This window comes from Nicotiana attenuata, chromosome 6 (genome assembly GCF_001879085.1).
Source record: "Nicotiana attenuata strain UT chromosome 6, NIATTr2, whole genome shotgun sequence".
Classification (NCBI taxonomy): Eukaryota; Viridiplantae; Streptophyta; class Magnoliopsida; order Solanales; family Solanaceae; genus Nicotiana; species Nicotiana attenuata.
In genome coordinates, this window is record NC_031994.1 from 68,679,982 (window position 1) to 68,696,202 (window position 16,221).

Here is a 16,221-nt window from a genome sequence, read left to right on the forward strand (position 1 = left end):
TTTTCAACTTCAAACTTCCCGTTAACGATCCGAAATCACCCCGAGGCCCCCGGGACCTCAACCAAAAGTGCCAACATATCCTAAAACATCATTCAAACTTGTTCCAATTATCAAAACACCTCAAACAACGCCGAAACCATCAATTCTCATTGAATTCAAGCCTAAGTTTCTCAAAAACTTCGGAAATACACTTTCGATTAAAAACCTAACCAAACGACGTCCGAATGACCTGAAATTTTGCACACATATCCAAAATCACCTAATGAAACTACAGCAACTCTCGAAACTCCATTCCGACCCTCGGATCAAAATCTCACCCATCAACCGGAATTCGCCAAAATACTAACTTCGCCAATTCAAGCCTAATTCTACACCGGACCTCCAAAATCAATTCCGATCACGCTCCTAAGTCACAAATCATCCCCGAAGCTAACCGAATCACCGGAAACCAAATCCGAGCCTTCTAACTCATAAGTCAACGTCCGGTTGACTTTTCCAAACCAAACCTTCCGTAAAGAGACTAAGTGTCTCATTTTCTACCAAAACCATTCCAAATAAACTCTAACACACCAATTACTGATAATGAAACATGAAGAAGCATAAAATGGGGGAAACGGAGCGGTAACTCATGAGACAACGGGTCGGGTCGTCACATCCTCCCCAACTTAAACAAACGCTCGTCCTCGAGCGTACCCAGAGTTGTCCTAGAAGCCAACCAATAGCTGAATAACCTTACCAAGCATATACCCGGGGGTGATCTCACGTCACCCTATCTCATATAGGCCCGATAACACATTTTAACCGAAATTACGCAATCCAGTCTAGCCCATAAATCATAGAACAACCTTTTCACTTCTGAAACCATCAATACGATCAAAACCTCACACCTATACTTTGAATAGTCTCGAACCAACTGTAATAACCCATACCTGCAACCTCAGGTGAAATCATATGATATACCACATAATCCAACCACTCAAAACGATAACTTCTATTCACAGCAGTTGCCCACAACAACCAAATACCGATAGAAAATCCTTTATTAGCTAAAGTCTTATTCCAACACTTTCATATACTGCCAACGATAAATGAGACATGCAGCAAACCATAACCATTTCTCAGATCAACCACTCATGAAGCCACTTCCCTTTTGACTAATACCACGACAGATTTCCGAGCCGAACCTCGGTATTATCCTTCCAACAAGCTGAAATCAAATCTGTTCGTATTCATTAATGACCCCAACGATCACCTCGAATCCAACACACCACTCTGGTGATATGACACCTTCATACAGGCCTAAGCCACAACTTGCATAATACACGCACTAATAAGAAACAGTCTGAACATACTCAGTCATGAAAAATGACTCAAACGAAAGAGTTGTACCTCAAGCTCATCGGTACCACCACAACACAAGGCTGAGACCCCTTCTCACATCATGGAAATAAAACACCTGAATCTACCCCGAAAGGTCATATCTCCACGTGGCCTCGCCACAATGCGCGATCCTATCCAAACACTGTTACACATGAAATACCTCAAGTCACTATGCTCAAAATCGACAGCCACGCACAATTTGATGTCTGGAACCCCAGCAATTCATTACACCCACGGCGAAACAGATAACATATGACACGCAACCTGAGAGGTCATAACCAACACTCCATTTACCGAGCAACACCCAATTACTCTTCCCGCTCGACTTTCACTATGAATCCCTAATAGAATCGCACCACAGGTGCCCATAACCAACAAATCATAACGTCTCACAACACCGAAAAACAATCAAGCTGAATACGTAGCCACATCAGCCTGCCAACGAACTCATTACCAAGGAGCCTGAAGCTGCTCCTTCCACTACTACAACTCCTGCCGGAGCCGTACGATACGGTTCCCAGCACCAAATCAACATCGAAATCCATAACCTCGCCCGGCAACATGCCCGGCCACAAGAAACACATCCAAAAAGTCCCTCAACACTGGAACTGAACCAATGGTAGAAACCTCTGCACTGACATCCATCACGAAGGCCCAATTAAGAAAAGCAGTCCTTCCCCGCCATCCGCTGGTCTTTGGAATACAAACCACTCTGCTAGAACATAATTCGATGCACCTTGCCACTCAACCCGTGGCATTTTCCGGCATGGCCCATAGCGCAATAGTCTAGAATAACCCAACACTGAGACAGCCAGTCTACCCCCAACATCATATCCAAAATCTAACATACCAAGCAAAGAAAGATCCACTCAGGCCTCCAAATCCCAATAGCCGCTAAACAGTGCCGATACACATGATCCACAACCACTACATAGTCTATACCTGAGAGCTCCCAGTCTCCAACTCCATATAACACACGAATCACCATACCTGATCCTAAATTCCGCCGTATGAATATATATCACACCTCAAGTACCCAATCACTCCACGGAAGATATTCTAAAATCCCCCTGTGCCATCACACAAACTCAGATATCAGCAGTCGATCTAACAAGAAAGCGGCGCAATACTACCGAAGTATCATCAGTTTAATCACATTACCCCTTTCCGAGACAAATACTCTCGTCAAATCACTTCCAATTAGCAGTACCATTTTCCTTGATTATCTGAGGCTACCCGTTGACTAAGAGTTTTATGAACTTCTTTTCAGAACTGAACTATAACTCATCTAGCCAAGAACTTCCACTGATCCCATTTGGAAGAAAATCATTACACATCCCATGCTTCGCATGCCCAGAGAAAATATATACATCTCCAAACCACGGTGAAACCCAACAAGAATTCTTCCCCAATTCTGTTTGCACAAGCTAAACTGTCAGGACAGAATCCTTCTAACTGGACCAGACTAAACAAGCTGTCAGAACTCAAGAGCTTTGCTGCAAAATACCTGTACGAACTCATTGCCTCGAACACACGCAAAGAATTAATCACATCCTTACCATACCGATTTGGTCTTCTATCAAGATACTCCACCCATCTAAATTTCCTTCTGTTCCATCCTCAACTTGAAATTTCCTCTTGTTGTAGCACCACAATGCCTCACCCAGGCTTACCACACGAGACCAAGTATGAACCACACTGTCTGAAACCCATGAGCCGCTGAATACTCTCTCTCGAATATTCCCAAAAATACCACATTCCGCAGCACTTTATACTGAAGAACTTCCTGTGAATCTAAATCCATTGCCTTTACTTTCCTGATACTGATGCATAGAATCCCAAAATTAACATAGAAATACCACAAATCTGAACCTTTTCCAATGAAAACACAGTTTCTAACCACACATGCAACTTTAATATACTCGATTGTTCCCTGTAGACTCTTGAACGCATTAGAACCATTTTCGAAAGTCATTCTCTCTTATTCAAACTGCAACTTACCTGACCTAACGAACAGAACCACTCGTGTCTCATTGGCACGCCGATGCCGCAAAAATGAAATCCTCATCCGAATACAACCAGGCAACTCCCCGCTCTATGCGCCGAGCATTCTTTACCAACAACACTCTAGACATTCCGTGGTTCTCATACTCTATAACACATAATATGACCTCTATCACAATTTTACTTCACTCGTGCCATCCTCGGCTCAATTTCCACGACCAAAACTGATTCGCTAGCATGCCTCAAATCGGACCCCACATAGCACATAACCGTGCAATCAGCTAATCAACAGCAACCTCCCCAACTTGGCTCGAAGCCATATCAGGACACACTCAATAACCCATAATACTTTTACTCTAATGATGCCACAATATCATAGTGGGATTAAACTCAAATCATCTACAAGTTTGTGAAAACACAGATCATCTAGTACTGTAATCCTCTGCAAATCTCGCATTCATCTCTACATCAGTTGACTCCACTCTCTTAAGCGACCCGAATTTTCAAATTTCAACACGTACCCTTCAATTACACATGAGATCTTTTAACATACACATAAGGATCATACCCCTTAAGAACACTCCGCAGGAGATAACCCACCTGCTTTGCCTCAATTTAGCATTTCTGCATACCTTCCACCATCATACACATTACACAGTCATTTAGTCTTCCTGAGTCTGAACTCATGTCACAACATGAATTTTACTTCACACCCAACTAGGAGACACGAAAAGACCCTTCATGCGCCCATACTCGGAGCTACCATCCAATCACAATGGAAATCATACACTTAATAGTTCATCTATCATCCAGCAGACCTTCGTTGTCAATTCCGAGTTATATAGATACACCTCACAGTACTAACATACTCATGATATGGTTATCCAACCCTCGCTTCCACTAATAGGGACAATGTCGAACACATAAGTTCAAAACAATTACTCACACCCTCAGCACCTCAGTGCTCAAGCCATAGACAAAGATCCGACCTCAAGTCCTCCAGACTGGCCCAACATACTCACAGAGATTACATCTCGCCCCTCGATCGGGGAATCACAAGCCAACAAGGCACATCAAATATTGAGCGCTCATGTGCGCATACAAACGCGTGGAAGGAAGCTCAAGAGTTACATTTCAAGCTGAATCAAGGACACACGATAAGAATTCCAAGAATGTGAAGTTTTTCCTAAAGGTTCTGCAGCCTCCCGAGGAGAAATACAGGCGTCCTCGTACCGCTCCACGAGACTCTACTAAACCTACTCATGACTCGTGAGACCTAGTAACCTAGGCTCTGATACAAACTTGTCACGACCCAAACCCCGCTCCGGTCGTGATGGCGCCTCTCGTGAAGACAAGGCCAGCCAACCAACCATATTTGCCTCTTTCAAAAATAGATAAACATGAATAAACAATTTTTAAAGATGATTCAATAATATTACTTAGCGGAAGTACAACCAAACATAACCCAAACCGGGGTGTCACAAGTCACGAGCATCTAGAGGAGTCTAAATACAACTACAAGGCCAGTAATATACAGAATAGAATTTAGAATCAAAGGAAGAAATCCGGTGCCGTGAACGCTGGCGGTCACCTTGCTTAGCTATGATAGCAAAATCTTCAACCAGCTCAAAACCCGCTACCAGGTGAATAAATACCTGCATCTGCACGTGAGGTGCAGGGAGTAAAGTGAGTACTCTAACTCAGTGAGTAATAAAAGTAAATAATAACTGAGCAGCAAGAAATCACGTAAAGCAACCAACATGCTGTATAGAAGCTGGGTACAATTTTTCTGAGAAAACAGTGAAATCTGTAAAATCTTTAGAAATATCTTGGCTCAGTTCGAATCTCCTTTGAAAATGATCTTTTCAATAATTTTGAAAACGATTTCAAAACAATTGGTGCTGATAAGCACAGAAAAATCCGCCCTGTGGTACAAATACCATAGTTTAACAGGTAAAAAGGGCAAATAAATATGCAAGATGAGCACATAAAAGTACGCCCCTCGGGCACTTCTCAAAACAGTACCAGCCCCTCGGGCTCAATATCAATCGCTCAGAACAGTATCAGCCCCTCGGGCACAGTATCAATCGCACAGTACAACATCAGCCCCTCGGGCTCACTCTCAAATCACATGGGTACCCGCGCTCACTGTGGGGGTGCAGACTCCGGAGGGGCTCCTACAGGCCAAGCACTATATCATCATAAGGCCTGAAATCCTGTATATATCAACATGAGGCCTGAAAGCCTTCTCACATTACGCTCGAGGCCTGAAAGCCTCCTCACATATCACTCGAGGCCTGAAAGCCTCCTCACCTCACGCTCAAGTCCTGAAAACCTCACTCAGTCCAGAAAATATCATAAGCCCCTCGGGCATCAATAAATAATAGTTCTCAGCCCAGACAACAGTGAAATATCAGTAAAGTTTCAAAAATCAATTTAAAACAGCTGAGTTTGCAAAAAAAATAGTATAATCAACAGGACTGAGTTCAAGTAGTATATCAAATAGTGAGGAAAGAGTGATAAAAATCCCCGAATGGGTTCAAATAATTGGCACGAAGCTCAAGTATGGAAATCAGCCCAAAATATGATAACATCAAATAAGTTTCAGTCAAATATGCGGTAAAATCCACAACCGGGACGGACCAAGTCACAATCCCCAACGGTGCTCTACCCCACGCTCGCTATCTGGTGTGCAAGTCACCTCAATATAGCACTACGGTGTGCAAATCCGGGGTTTCAAACCCTCAGGATATCATTTACAATCATTACTCACCTCGAACCGGTGAAATCTCTAGCTTGCGACGCCTTTGCCTCTCAAACGGGCCTCCACGTGCGTCGAATCTATCCAACATCAGAGCAAATACATCACAATATGCCAATGGGACAATGCCCAATCGAAAACAATCGAAAAATAGCAAAAATCTCAAAATTAGCAAAACGCGAGCCCCGGGCCCACTTCTTGAAAATCAGAAAATTTAACATCAGTGGATTCCTCATCTTCTCACGAGTTCATACATACCAAGAACTCTCAAATCCGAGCTCAAATGACCCATTAAATCCCAATTTAAAATCTCAAAATCCCAAGCCCTAGTTCATCAATTTTAGGCTTAATTCCATGAATTTCTAGATGGATTTCACAATAAAAACGAGTGTGGAGTTCAAAAATCTTACCTCCAAATCATTTCTTCGAATCCCTCTTCAATTTCTCCCAAGGAGCTCTCAAAATGTTCAACAATGGAGGAAAAATGACTAAAACTCGCGGATGAAATGCTTATGAACTCATTGCCCAGCTCCAGGCTTTTCCTCTATGCGATCGCGACCCAAGGCACGCGATCGCGGAGAACAAAATTCCCGGCTCCTCAATTAACTTTACGCGATCGCGGTCCAAGCCACGCGATCGTGATGCCTTAAACTCCAATGCTATGCGATCGCGATCAAACGTATGCGAACGCGATGCACCAGGGCCCATCCCTCCGCGATCGCGGAGGCTAAAACGCGAACGCGTAGAACAAACTCACCTTGCCCGGAAATCCTTCTGTGCAATCGCAACGCGTCACGCAATCGCGAAGACCAATTTTGGTCTGCAACTGATGTTGCAATTTCTGCTGCAATTTTTCAACTTCAAACTTCCCGTTAACCATCCGAAATCACCCCGAGGCCCAAGGGACCTCAACCAAAAGTGCCAACATATCCTAAAATATCATTCAAACTTGTTCCAATTATCAAATCACCTCAAACAACGCCAAAACCATCAATTCTCATCGAATTCAAGCCTAAGTTTCTCAAAAACTTCCGAAATACACTTTCGATTAAAAACCCGACCAAACGACGTCCGAATGACCTGAAAGTTTGCACAGATATCCAAAATCACCTAACTAAACTACATCAACTCTCGGAATTCCATTCCGACCCTCGGATCAAAATCTCACCCATCAGCCGGAATTCGCCAAAATACTAACTTCGCCAATTCAAGCCTAATTCTACACCAGACCTCCAAAATCAATTTCGATCACGCTCGTAAGTCACAAATCATCCTCCGAAGCTAACCGAATCACCGGAAACCAAATCCGAGCCTTCTAACTCATAAGTCAACGTCCGGTTGACTTTTCCAAACCAAACCTTCCGTAAAGAGACTAAGTGTCTCATTTTCTACCAAAACCAATCCAAATAAACTCTAACACACCAATTACTGATAATGAAAGATGAAGAAGAATAAAATGGGGGAAACGGAGCGGTAACTCATGAGACGACGGGTCGGGTCGTCACATAACTAAAATTACTTCACTTTATTGGTAATTCAAAGAATAGGATAGAAATATTAAGTAAGGAAAGAAAGTTTATTTTTGATTGCTAATCTCTCACAAAATTGCGGTTTGAAACTTGAATCGAATAAAATGAAAGACTGATTGCATATATTGAAAAATATTCAAATGCCTTTACAAATATGAGCAGGACCTTATATAAGGACACATAATTATAACGATTTCCCCTTTTAATTCTAGCTCGTTAATGGCCTTAATTGCCTTGATTGCTTATTACCATATTTAATTATAACGGTTATAATAATAACTGAGAATTTCCCGTAATAAACATAAATGTTTATTTCCCTTCCTTATTTATAAGAGATTCATGAATCTTCCCCGTTTTTGGTCATCATACATCTCGTGTCTATTACTTCTTTTCCAGCTGTTAGGGTCGGTTCCTTTTCTGATAAAACACTATGAGTGTTCCATTCGTGCCTTTTCATTTTCTTTTATTGACTCAACTGAAAATGCCACTTGTCACCTCGCTGATGGTCCACGTGTCATGCCTTTTTGTCCGCCAAATATACCAAGTACCATTATTTTCTTGCAAGTGATCCCAACAATGAGATGTTTGGTTATTTCTTTTCGTTTGTTGATAAAATTCTCATACTTACGAACATTATCCGCTTGTGGTAATCTGGTGTGGCTGTATGTGTCTTAAATATGCACCGGATGGATTGGTTTCCATCAAGTTAGACATATTCAGTTTTGGAGTACTCCTACTTGAGATAATCAGTTGAAGAAAGATCACATGATTTTACCAAAGGAAGAAGCCTTAAACTTGTTAGGTTATATCATAGGAGTGGCAAATGGGCGAGTTGGGTTGAATTTGGGCGGGTCTAGATGGATTGAATCGTTAAAAGAGTCATTGCCCAACCCAGCCCAAAGTATACTTGGCTAAGATGAGCTGGGTCTTGATGGGCTAAACAATGAATCATAACCCAATCCGCCCAACTTAACCCATGTTTTAGAACCATGCTCCATCTTGCATAAACAACACCTTTTACCTTTTATACACATCTATGTTCCCTACTTTCTTAGCTTCCTCATAATTTATTCATTCCATGCAGGACGATGGATTGCAATATATCTAATTTTAAATTTTTGGTTGAGAAACACATATGGATTAATCTTATACTCAACTATTTATGAGCTTTTATAAGTATCTAAAACTAAATAACTATTTAAAAGTGTAAAAGAAAGAAGAAGAAGAAAAAGCAAAGAAAATAGCGGTTGAAAAAAAAAAAGACAATGTTTTAGAAAATCTTTTGAAGAAATTTTTTGTGCAAGATAAAATTTTGGCTAGTTGAATTTTTTTTCTGATGTTGGAATTGTTCCATAAACAATTCATTTAGAAAAGAGCCTTCAGACCACACAAAATTTTCAGAAAACTTTATCGATTTCTTTTAGAGAAAAAAACCCTGACAATTTTTTTTACAAACTTTGATTTATATATATTTATGTCATTATTATTTTTTCTTTACAATATAACACACGAAGCCCTATTCCCCACATAAGAAGTAATCCCTCCTTTCAAAAAAGACAATATTATTAGTATTTTGAGAATCAAAATATAGTTTCTTAAATAATAAATAAGCATTTAAAATTTGTAAGTTGAAAAATATCATTTATGTTATTTCAAATAAGTAAATTTCACTACATCTCAGATACAAAATTATTCATATTTACATCAAAACTTAAAAATTTTGATTCTCATTTTTAAACTTAGATACATGACTAATGATAGGGCAACTAAGGAAATTTCTAGAAAAACATTCATGAGTGGTATTTTGACTACTTCATGGGTTAGAATGGGCTATAAAAAATGATAGGCTAACCTCAATCCAAATAGATACATGAACTAAAATATTTGCTGCCCAATTCAATAATCGCTGGGTGGGTTGGACTTAAATTGCCGCCCCTAGTTATATGTAAGTGAAGAAACTCATCTTGATGTATAACCTATTATATTTCATATCTTTATTTAAGTCTGGCAGCTAATAATGCATCCAAAAGACTCACTTTCATTACTAATCCGCGTTGGACACATAGTGGCGAAGCCACATTAGTTGACCATCCTTCGTCGAAAAATTACATTGTATATATAGGTAAAATATTACGTTTTAGAGGTATATAACACATATTGAACACCCTTTGTCTGGAAGTTTTTTCACTTCTTTCAAATTTGAATACCCTTGGAAAAATACCTAGCTTCGCCACTGCTTGGACTTGGACAGTAGCTATATGTGAGATGCGATCAACAATTTAGATCTCTTTCTGATCTCTTCGATATCAAGAAGCAATTGAAGAATGGACAAACTGCTTTATAAGCACCTTTTGACTTATCTACGTGTTTGGTAAACACCCAAAGCGCTTATAAAATAAGTGCTTATAAGCTAAACTCAGCCATAATTCATAAGTTAGTCACCCCCAACTTATGGCTTTTCAGCTTATAAGTACTTTAAGTTTGACTAGGGCTTTTACTAGTTTATTCTTAATAATATATTTTAATTCACAAAAAAAAATTCCAAAATAAATTTCCTAAGTTTCTCTTCGTTCCATATTCGTTGTTCATCCTTTTCATTACAAAGAAACTTTATAATTCATAATCTTTTGTAAAGTATGGAGGATATTTTAGTTATTTTAATAAAAGAACAACTTATGAGCACTTTTCTACCAAACACATCAACTGCTTATTATCAATTTCAGCACGTTTATCCAAACACGTAAATACTAATTTAAAAAATTAATTTTAGCACTTAAAAATGCTTTTCAGCACTTTAATCTTATCAGTTATTTACAATCAGCTAATCCAAACGGGCTCTATATTTTCTGCATATTTCTCCATTTCGAATTATATTATAGTATCTCGATATTACGCTTGTGTCTTACATGTGAATTTTGATACAGGTCTATTGATTCTAGATAGAAAAAGGGATACTCAAGCAGAGGTGGAGCCAGAATTTCAAGCTTATGGGTTCGGGATTTTAATCGTTTTAAGTTACTGGGTTCTAAATTAATAATTTATACATATTCAATGAATTTTTTAAGACAAATACAGGGTTTGAACCAAAGCTACTAGGTTCGGCCGAACCCGTTGGCGGCACTCTAGCTCCGCCCCTGTACTGAAGGGACACAAATCTCTCACTAACAGAAAGCTGCAGGAGAAACAAATCATCTAATGAATGAAAATGATGATAAAGTCATTGATGTTCCATACGTTGATTTGGATACAATATGCACTAGATGGATTGGTTTCCATCAAGTTCGACGTATTCAGTTTCGGAGTATTCGTACTTGAGATAATCAGTGGTAGAGAGATCACATAATTTTACCAATTAGAAGAAGCCTTAACCTTGTTAGGTTATGTAAGTGAAGAAACTTATCTTGATGTATAACCAATTGTATTTCATATATATCTTTATTTAAGTCAATGAAGGCTATTGTCAGAAAAAAAAATATATATATATATATATATATAGTATAAACATATAGTATACGTGAGATACGATCACCAATATAGATCTCTCTCTGATATCAAGAAGCAGTTGAAGAATGGACAGTACAATGGCAAGCTCTAACATCATCGATCTGCCTAATGAAGTCCTGGTGGATATACTCTCCAGGCTTGCAGTCAAACATGTCCACCAACTTCAGACAGTTTCAAAGCTATGGCTCAGAATTATCTCGAGTCCACATTTCAGAAGACTCTACAACAAGAAATCCTTGAATCGTCCTCGACCACGTGTAGTTCAAGTCTCCGACTACAAGCATTCACCGAGTGGCATGGAAATGATTAGTCGAACTATTTCTATTTCGACTATGGATAAGATTTCAGTTTTGAGGATAATATTGTCCCTGAACACTCTTTCTTCATCTTCTCCAACCTCATCATTTTCAATCACAAGGTATGCAATCCCACTACTAAAGAAATCAAAGACTTGCCAATTTCAAGCTATCCGTCAGTTAGTTTTGATGGCGCCTATATCCCTTCCAACAATACATACAAGATTGTCCATCTATATGGTACCAAGACTGGCCCTAATTACAACTCTAACTATGGTGGTCGTCCTGTGGAGTTCAGATTTGAGACTCTCACACTAAGAGATGGTGGACCAATTCCTAGCTCTTGGCAATCCCTAGCACACCAAGAATGGTTTTCTTACAGGGTTGATTCAACATGTGTGAATAATGCAATTTATTGGTTGGTTGGAAGAGCAGATACAACGGAAAAGCATATTATTTCGATGGAAATAGAAAATGAAGAATTCATGAGTTCCGTTCGTTGCCCCAAAGATCCCTATTATGAAGAGTTTCCAATAATTGAGAATGGCCATTTAGCTGATTTGAATGGGAAATTATGTTTAGCTTACCAATCAGAAGAATTGTCAAGGATAGATCTATACGTTCTCAAGGATCAAAAGAAGCAAGAATGGGTCAAGGAACACATCATCGATTTATCAGGTATGGGGAATTGGTTAAAAATAATGGGGTATGTACAATTAAAAGGTAATAATGGTGAAATTATGATTGACGGCGGTAAGCAGCCTCTCCTCTGCAACATTGAAGAAAATAGATTTAGAAAGCTGGCAAGATCTAAAATGAATATTCATATCGGTTTGTACTTTGATAGATGTTTTAACTTAGGTAGCACAAGACTATCTTTGCAACCGAGGGTAGACTTGTTGTCCGAGGGAGATGAACTCTGAATAGACATGAGACCTTTGTAATTTGTTTAAATTTTCTCAATCAATTAAATTTTCTTGTTCAATGAACTTGTTATATCCAGTATTTTTCTACGTTGGATTTGTAATAAGATAATTGACATAAGTTCATTGGCAAGATTATTTTTGAGGTTATATGTTAGAGTCGAAGCTCGATAGCTATGGCGGAAATTAGTAGAAGAAAACCCTAGAAGGGTTGAGAGAAGAAGGAGACTGAAAATGAGTCGGTCAAATCTTAATTGACCAAAACTGAATCCATTGCTGAGTAGTCCCTATTTATATTTACATGTGTAATAAGCAAAACATAAAAATGTAATGTAAAATGTAAAGATTCAAAATACATGTAAAGTGTAAAACTCTATAAAAGGGCCTTCTGCTTTCCCTTGGCAGATTGGGCCTGTGACTGTTGGGACTGAACTTGGGCCTGAGCTGTATCTGGGCTAACACCTCCTCTCAAGCTTGAGGGTGAGAAAACACCAAGCTTGCAAAGGAGACTATGATGAACAAGACCATGAAGAGCTTTGGTCATGATGTCTGCTAACTGGTTGGAGCTGGAAATGAAATGCAAAGAAATCAGACCATCCTGTAAACAAGTGCGTACGTAATGACAATCAATCTCAATGTGTTTTGTGCGCTCGTGGAAAATTGGGTTCTTGGCAATATGGAGGGCTGCCTGGTTGTCACAATAAATGGGAACTGGGCTGGAGATGGACAAACCAAGATCACTCAAGAGTCTGAGTAGCCAAGAGATTTCAGCTGAAACTTTGCGAAGAGCTCTATATTCAGCTTCAGCTGAGGACAAGGAGATATGGGCTGCTTCTTGATTTTCCAAGAAATGGGGCAGCCACCAAGTTTAATATAATAACCATTGACAGATTTGCGAGAAATGGCACAAGCAGCCCAATCAGAGCCAGAATATGCAGTTAGAGACAAATCAGATGAGCTAGAGAGAAGCACCCCCTGAGCTGGATCATTGAGTAGATATCTGAGAACATGTAAAGCTACCAACATATGGGGAACTTGAGGCTTTTGGAGAAATTGGCTCAAATGTTGAACAGAGAAAGAAATATCAGGCCTAGTGTGTTGCAAGAAGTTGAGCTTGCTAATTAACCTCCTATATAAACTAGGATCAGAAACAGGTTGCCCCATGTCTAACACTAGCTTCACAGAAGGGTCTAAAGGGGTCATAACATGAGAGAAATGTTGGCAACTAAACTCAGCTAAGAGGTGAGAAGTGTACTTGTGCTGGCTCACCACATAACCTTGAGGAATAAGGGAGATTTCCAACCCCAAAAAATAGTGAACTGACCCCGGATCTTTAATTTTAAACTGAGCATCCAAGAAAGACTTCAAAGAGTTCATCTCAACTACATCATTACCAGCTAGCAATATGTCATCAACATAGACAACCAAAATAATTTGAGAATCACAGGAGACTTTAGTGAATAAGGAACAATCATTCATGCTGGAAATGTAGCCTTTGGATTGCAAGGCTTCAGACAGTTTTGAAAACCACTGTCTAGAAGCTTGCCTAAGGCCATAAAGGGACTTTTTGAGTCTGCAAACCAGGGGAGGAAAGGAAGAAGGAGCAGATACATCAAGACCAGGTGGAACCTTTATATAAACTTCCTCATGGAGATCTCCATGAAGGAAGGCATTGTTCACATCAAGTTGAAACACAGTCCAGCCCCACTTAGCAGCCAAAGTGAGTAAGCATTTGATGGTGGTTAACTTGACAACAGGGGAAAAGGTTTCAGTAAAGTCAATGCCCCCTTTTGGGTATCACCCCTAATGACTAACCTGGCCTTATATCTTTCAATATAACCATCAGCCCTTTGTTTGATTTTATAAACCCATTTGCAAGGAATAGCTTTCTTGTGGGAAGGTAAAGGGACAATGTCCCAAGTCTGGTTTGCCTCAAGGGCTTGAAATTCCTTTAGCATGGCCTCTTCCCAAGCAGGATGTGAGGCAGCCTGCTGGTAGAACTGGGGCTCATGCATGTGTATGTCAGCAGAAGAGATCTTGGAAGAGGAGGGAAGATTATGAGAGGAAGAGACAGAGGAACAGACATAATCTTTGAGATAGGAAGGTTGATGGACTGTTCTGGTTGACTTTCTCAAAGGTGGAGGAGAAGGAATAATAGGAGAAAAATCAGATATAGGAGAAGGAGAAAGAGAAGGAGAAGGAGGTGAAGGAATATGGGAATCTGGAGATGTGGGAACAGCAGGAGTAGGAGAAGATGAAGGAGAGGAGGAAAAGTCTACAAATTCTGACATAGAAGAGGAGGGAAAAGTAGAAGGTTGATCAGACATACAGGGAAATACATGTTCATGAAAGACCACATCCCTGGAAAAGTAAATGGAATGGGTATTAAGGTTAAGAAGTTTGTAACCCTTTTTACCAAAGGGGTACCCCAAAAATATAGAGGGAATAGCTCTAGCTTGGAATTTATCTCTGCCAACTCTAGATGAAGTAGCAAAAGACAAACAACCAAAGGACCTTAAGTGATCATAAGGTGGAGGTAGACCATGAAGTTTTTCATAAGGAGAAAGACCCTTCAAAACAACAGAACGAAGTCTATTAATGAGGTAAGTGGAAGTCATAACACATTCACCCCAATACTTGAGGGGAAGGTTAGACTGAAAGAGAAGGGCTCTGGAGATTTCCAATAAATGTTTGTGTTTCCTTTCAACTACCCCATTTTGTTGAGGGGTGTGAGGAATAGTGGTCTGATGGAGGATGCCTTGGCTTGAGAAGAACTTGGTAGCTTCAGAACTTCCACCAAGTTCAAAAGCATTGTCAGACCTAAAAATTTGGACATAAGATTTAAATTGAACTTTAACCATGACAGTAAAAGCTTTGAGGATACAAAGAGCATTGCTCTTGCAGGAAATGAGATGAGTCCATGTAGCTCTAGTGTAATCATCAATCAAGGTTAAAAAATATCTAAAACCATTGTAAGTTCTAGTGTTATATGGACCCCAAATGTCAATGTGTACTAGTTGAAAAGGGGCAGAAGTGTGTATAACACTCTCAGGAAAAGGTAATCTCTATTGTCTTTCTAGAGGACACACAGGACACATGAAATTTTGTTTAGAAGACACTTTATCAGATAAGAAAGGAATAGTTTTCATTCTATGATAAGGCATATGCCCTAATCTTTGATGCCAAAACAAGTCCAGTTTATTATGGCAATGAGATTTATTACAATCAGGAGTACCATTAGCATGTGTAACAACATGACTTGACTTATCAGATACAATTGAAGCAGAAGCAGGTAAATCACTAGAAGTAGAAATAGAACTAGGCAAACTACTAGAAGAAACATTCAGAGAATCAGATGGAACAGGAAAGAGTTCACCATCTGGATGGAGGTAGTATAGCCTGCCTGCAGCTTTACCAATTTCCAGTGGCCTCTTCAGAAAAGGGCCCTGTAAAGAACAAATTGTTTTGGTAAAGAGTGCTTGAAAATCTAGTTGATATATAAGTTGATGAACTGATATCAAATTGAAATGAAAAGATGGCACCAGAAGAACATGAAGTAAAATTATATCATGCCTAAAATACAGAGATCCAGTTGATACAACTTTAGCTTTATATCCATTAGGTAGAGTGACAAGGAAAGGTTTGATTAATGGTTGGACATTGAAAAGAAGGTGTTTATGTGGGTCATGTGGTTTGTGGCCCCTGTATCTAAGATTCAAGGGTTGACACCTAAATGAGAAGATGCACACACATGGGAAGCCTCAGAATCTACAGCATACTTGCTAAACAAACCTACAAAGTGTGCAAAGGCAGTTTGATCCACA

The 16,221-nt window shown here is 39.6% G+C and overlaps 1 protein-coding gene across 1 annotated transcript; it reads left to right on the forward strand.

The window, feature by feature from the left end:
• On the forward strand, nucleotides 11,256-12,397 carry LOC109227938 (putative F-box protein At4g38870). The gene is made up of 2 exons (XM_019393129.1): nucleotides 11,256-11,596; nucleotides 11,644-12,397. The coding sequence occupies exons 1-2, from the start codon at nucleotides 11,256-11,258 to the stop codon at nucleotides 12,395-12,397; spliced, it is 1,095 nt and encodes a 364-aa protein (XP_019248674.1).

Bases quoted from the DNA above. Each gene is read 5' to 3' on its own strand.
- LOC109227938 (XM_019393129.1), top strand. From the start codon at position 11,256: ATGGCAAGCTCTAACATCATCGATCTGCCTAATGAAGTCCTGGTGGAT. The intron at 11,597-11,643 runs GTATGCAATCCC...GCCAATTTCAAG, and splicing joins TCATCATTTTCAATCACAAG to CTATCCGTCAGTTAGTTTTG.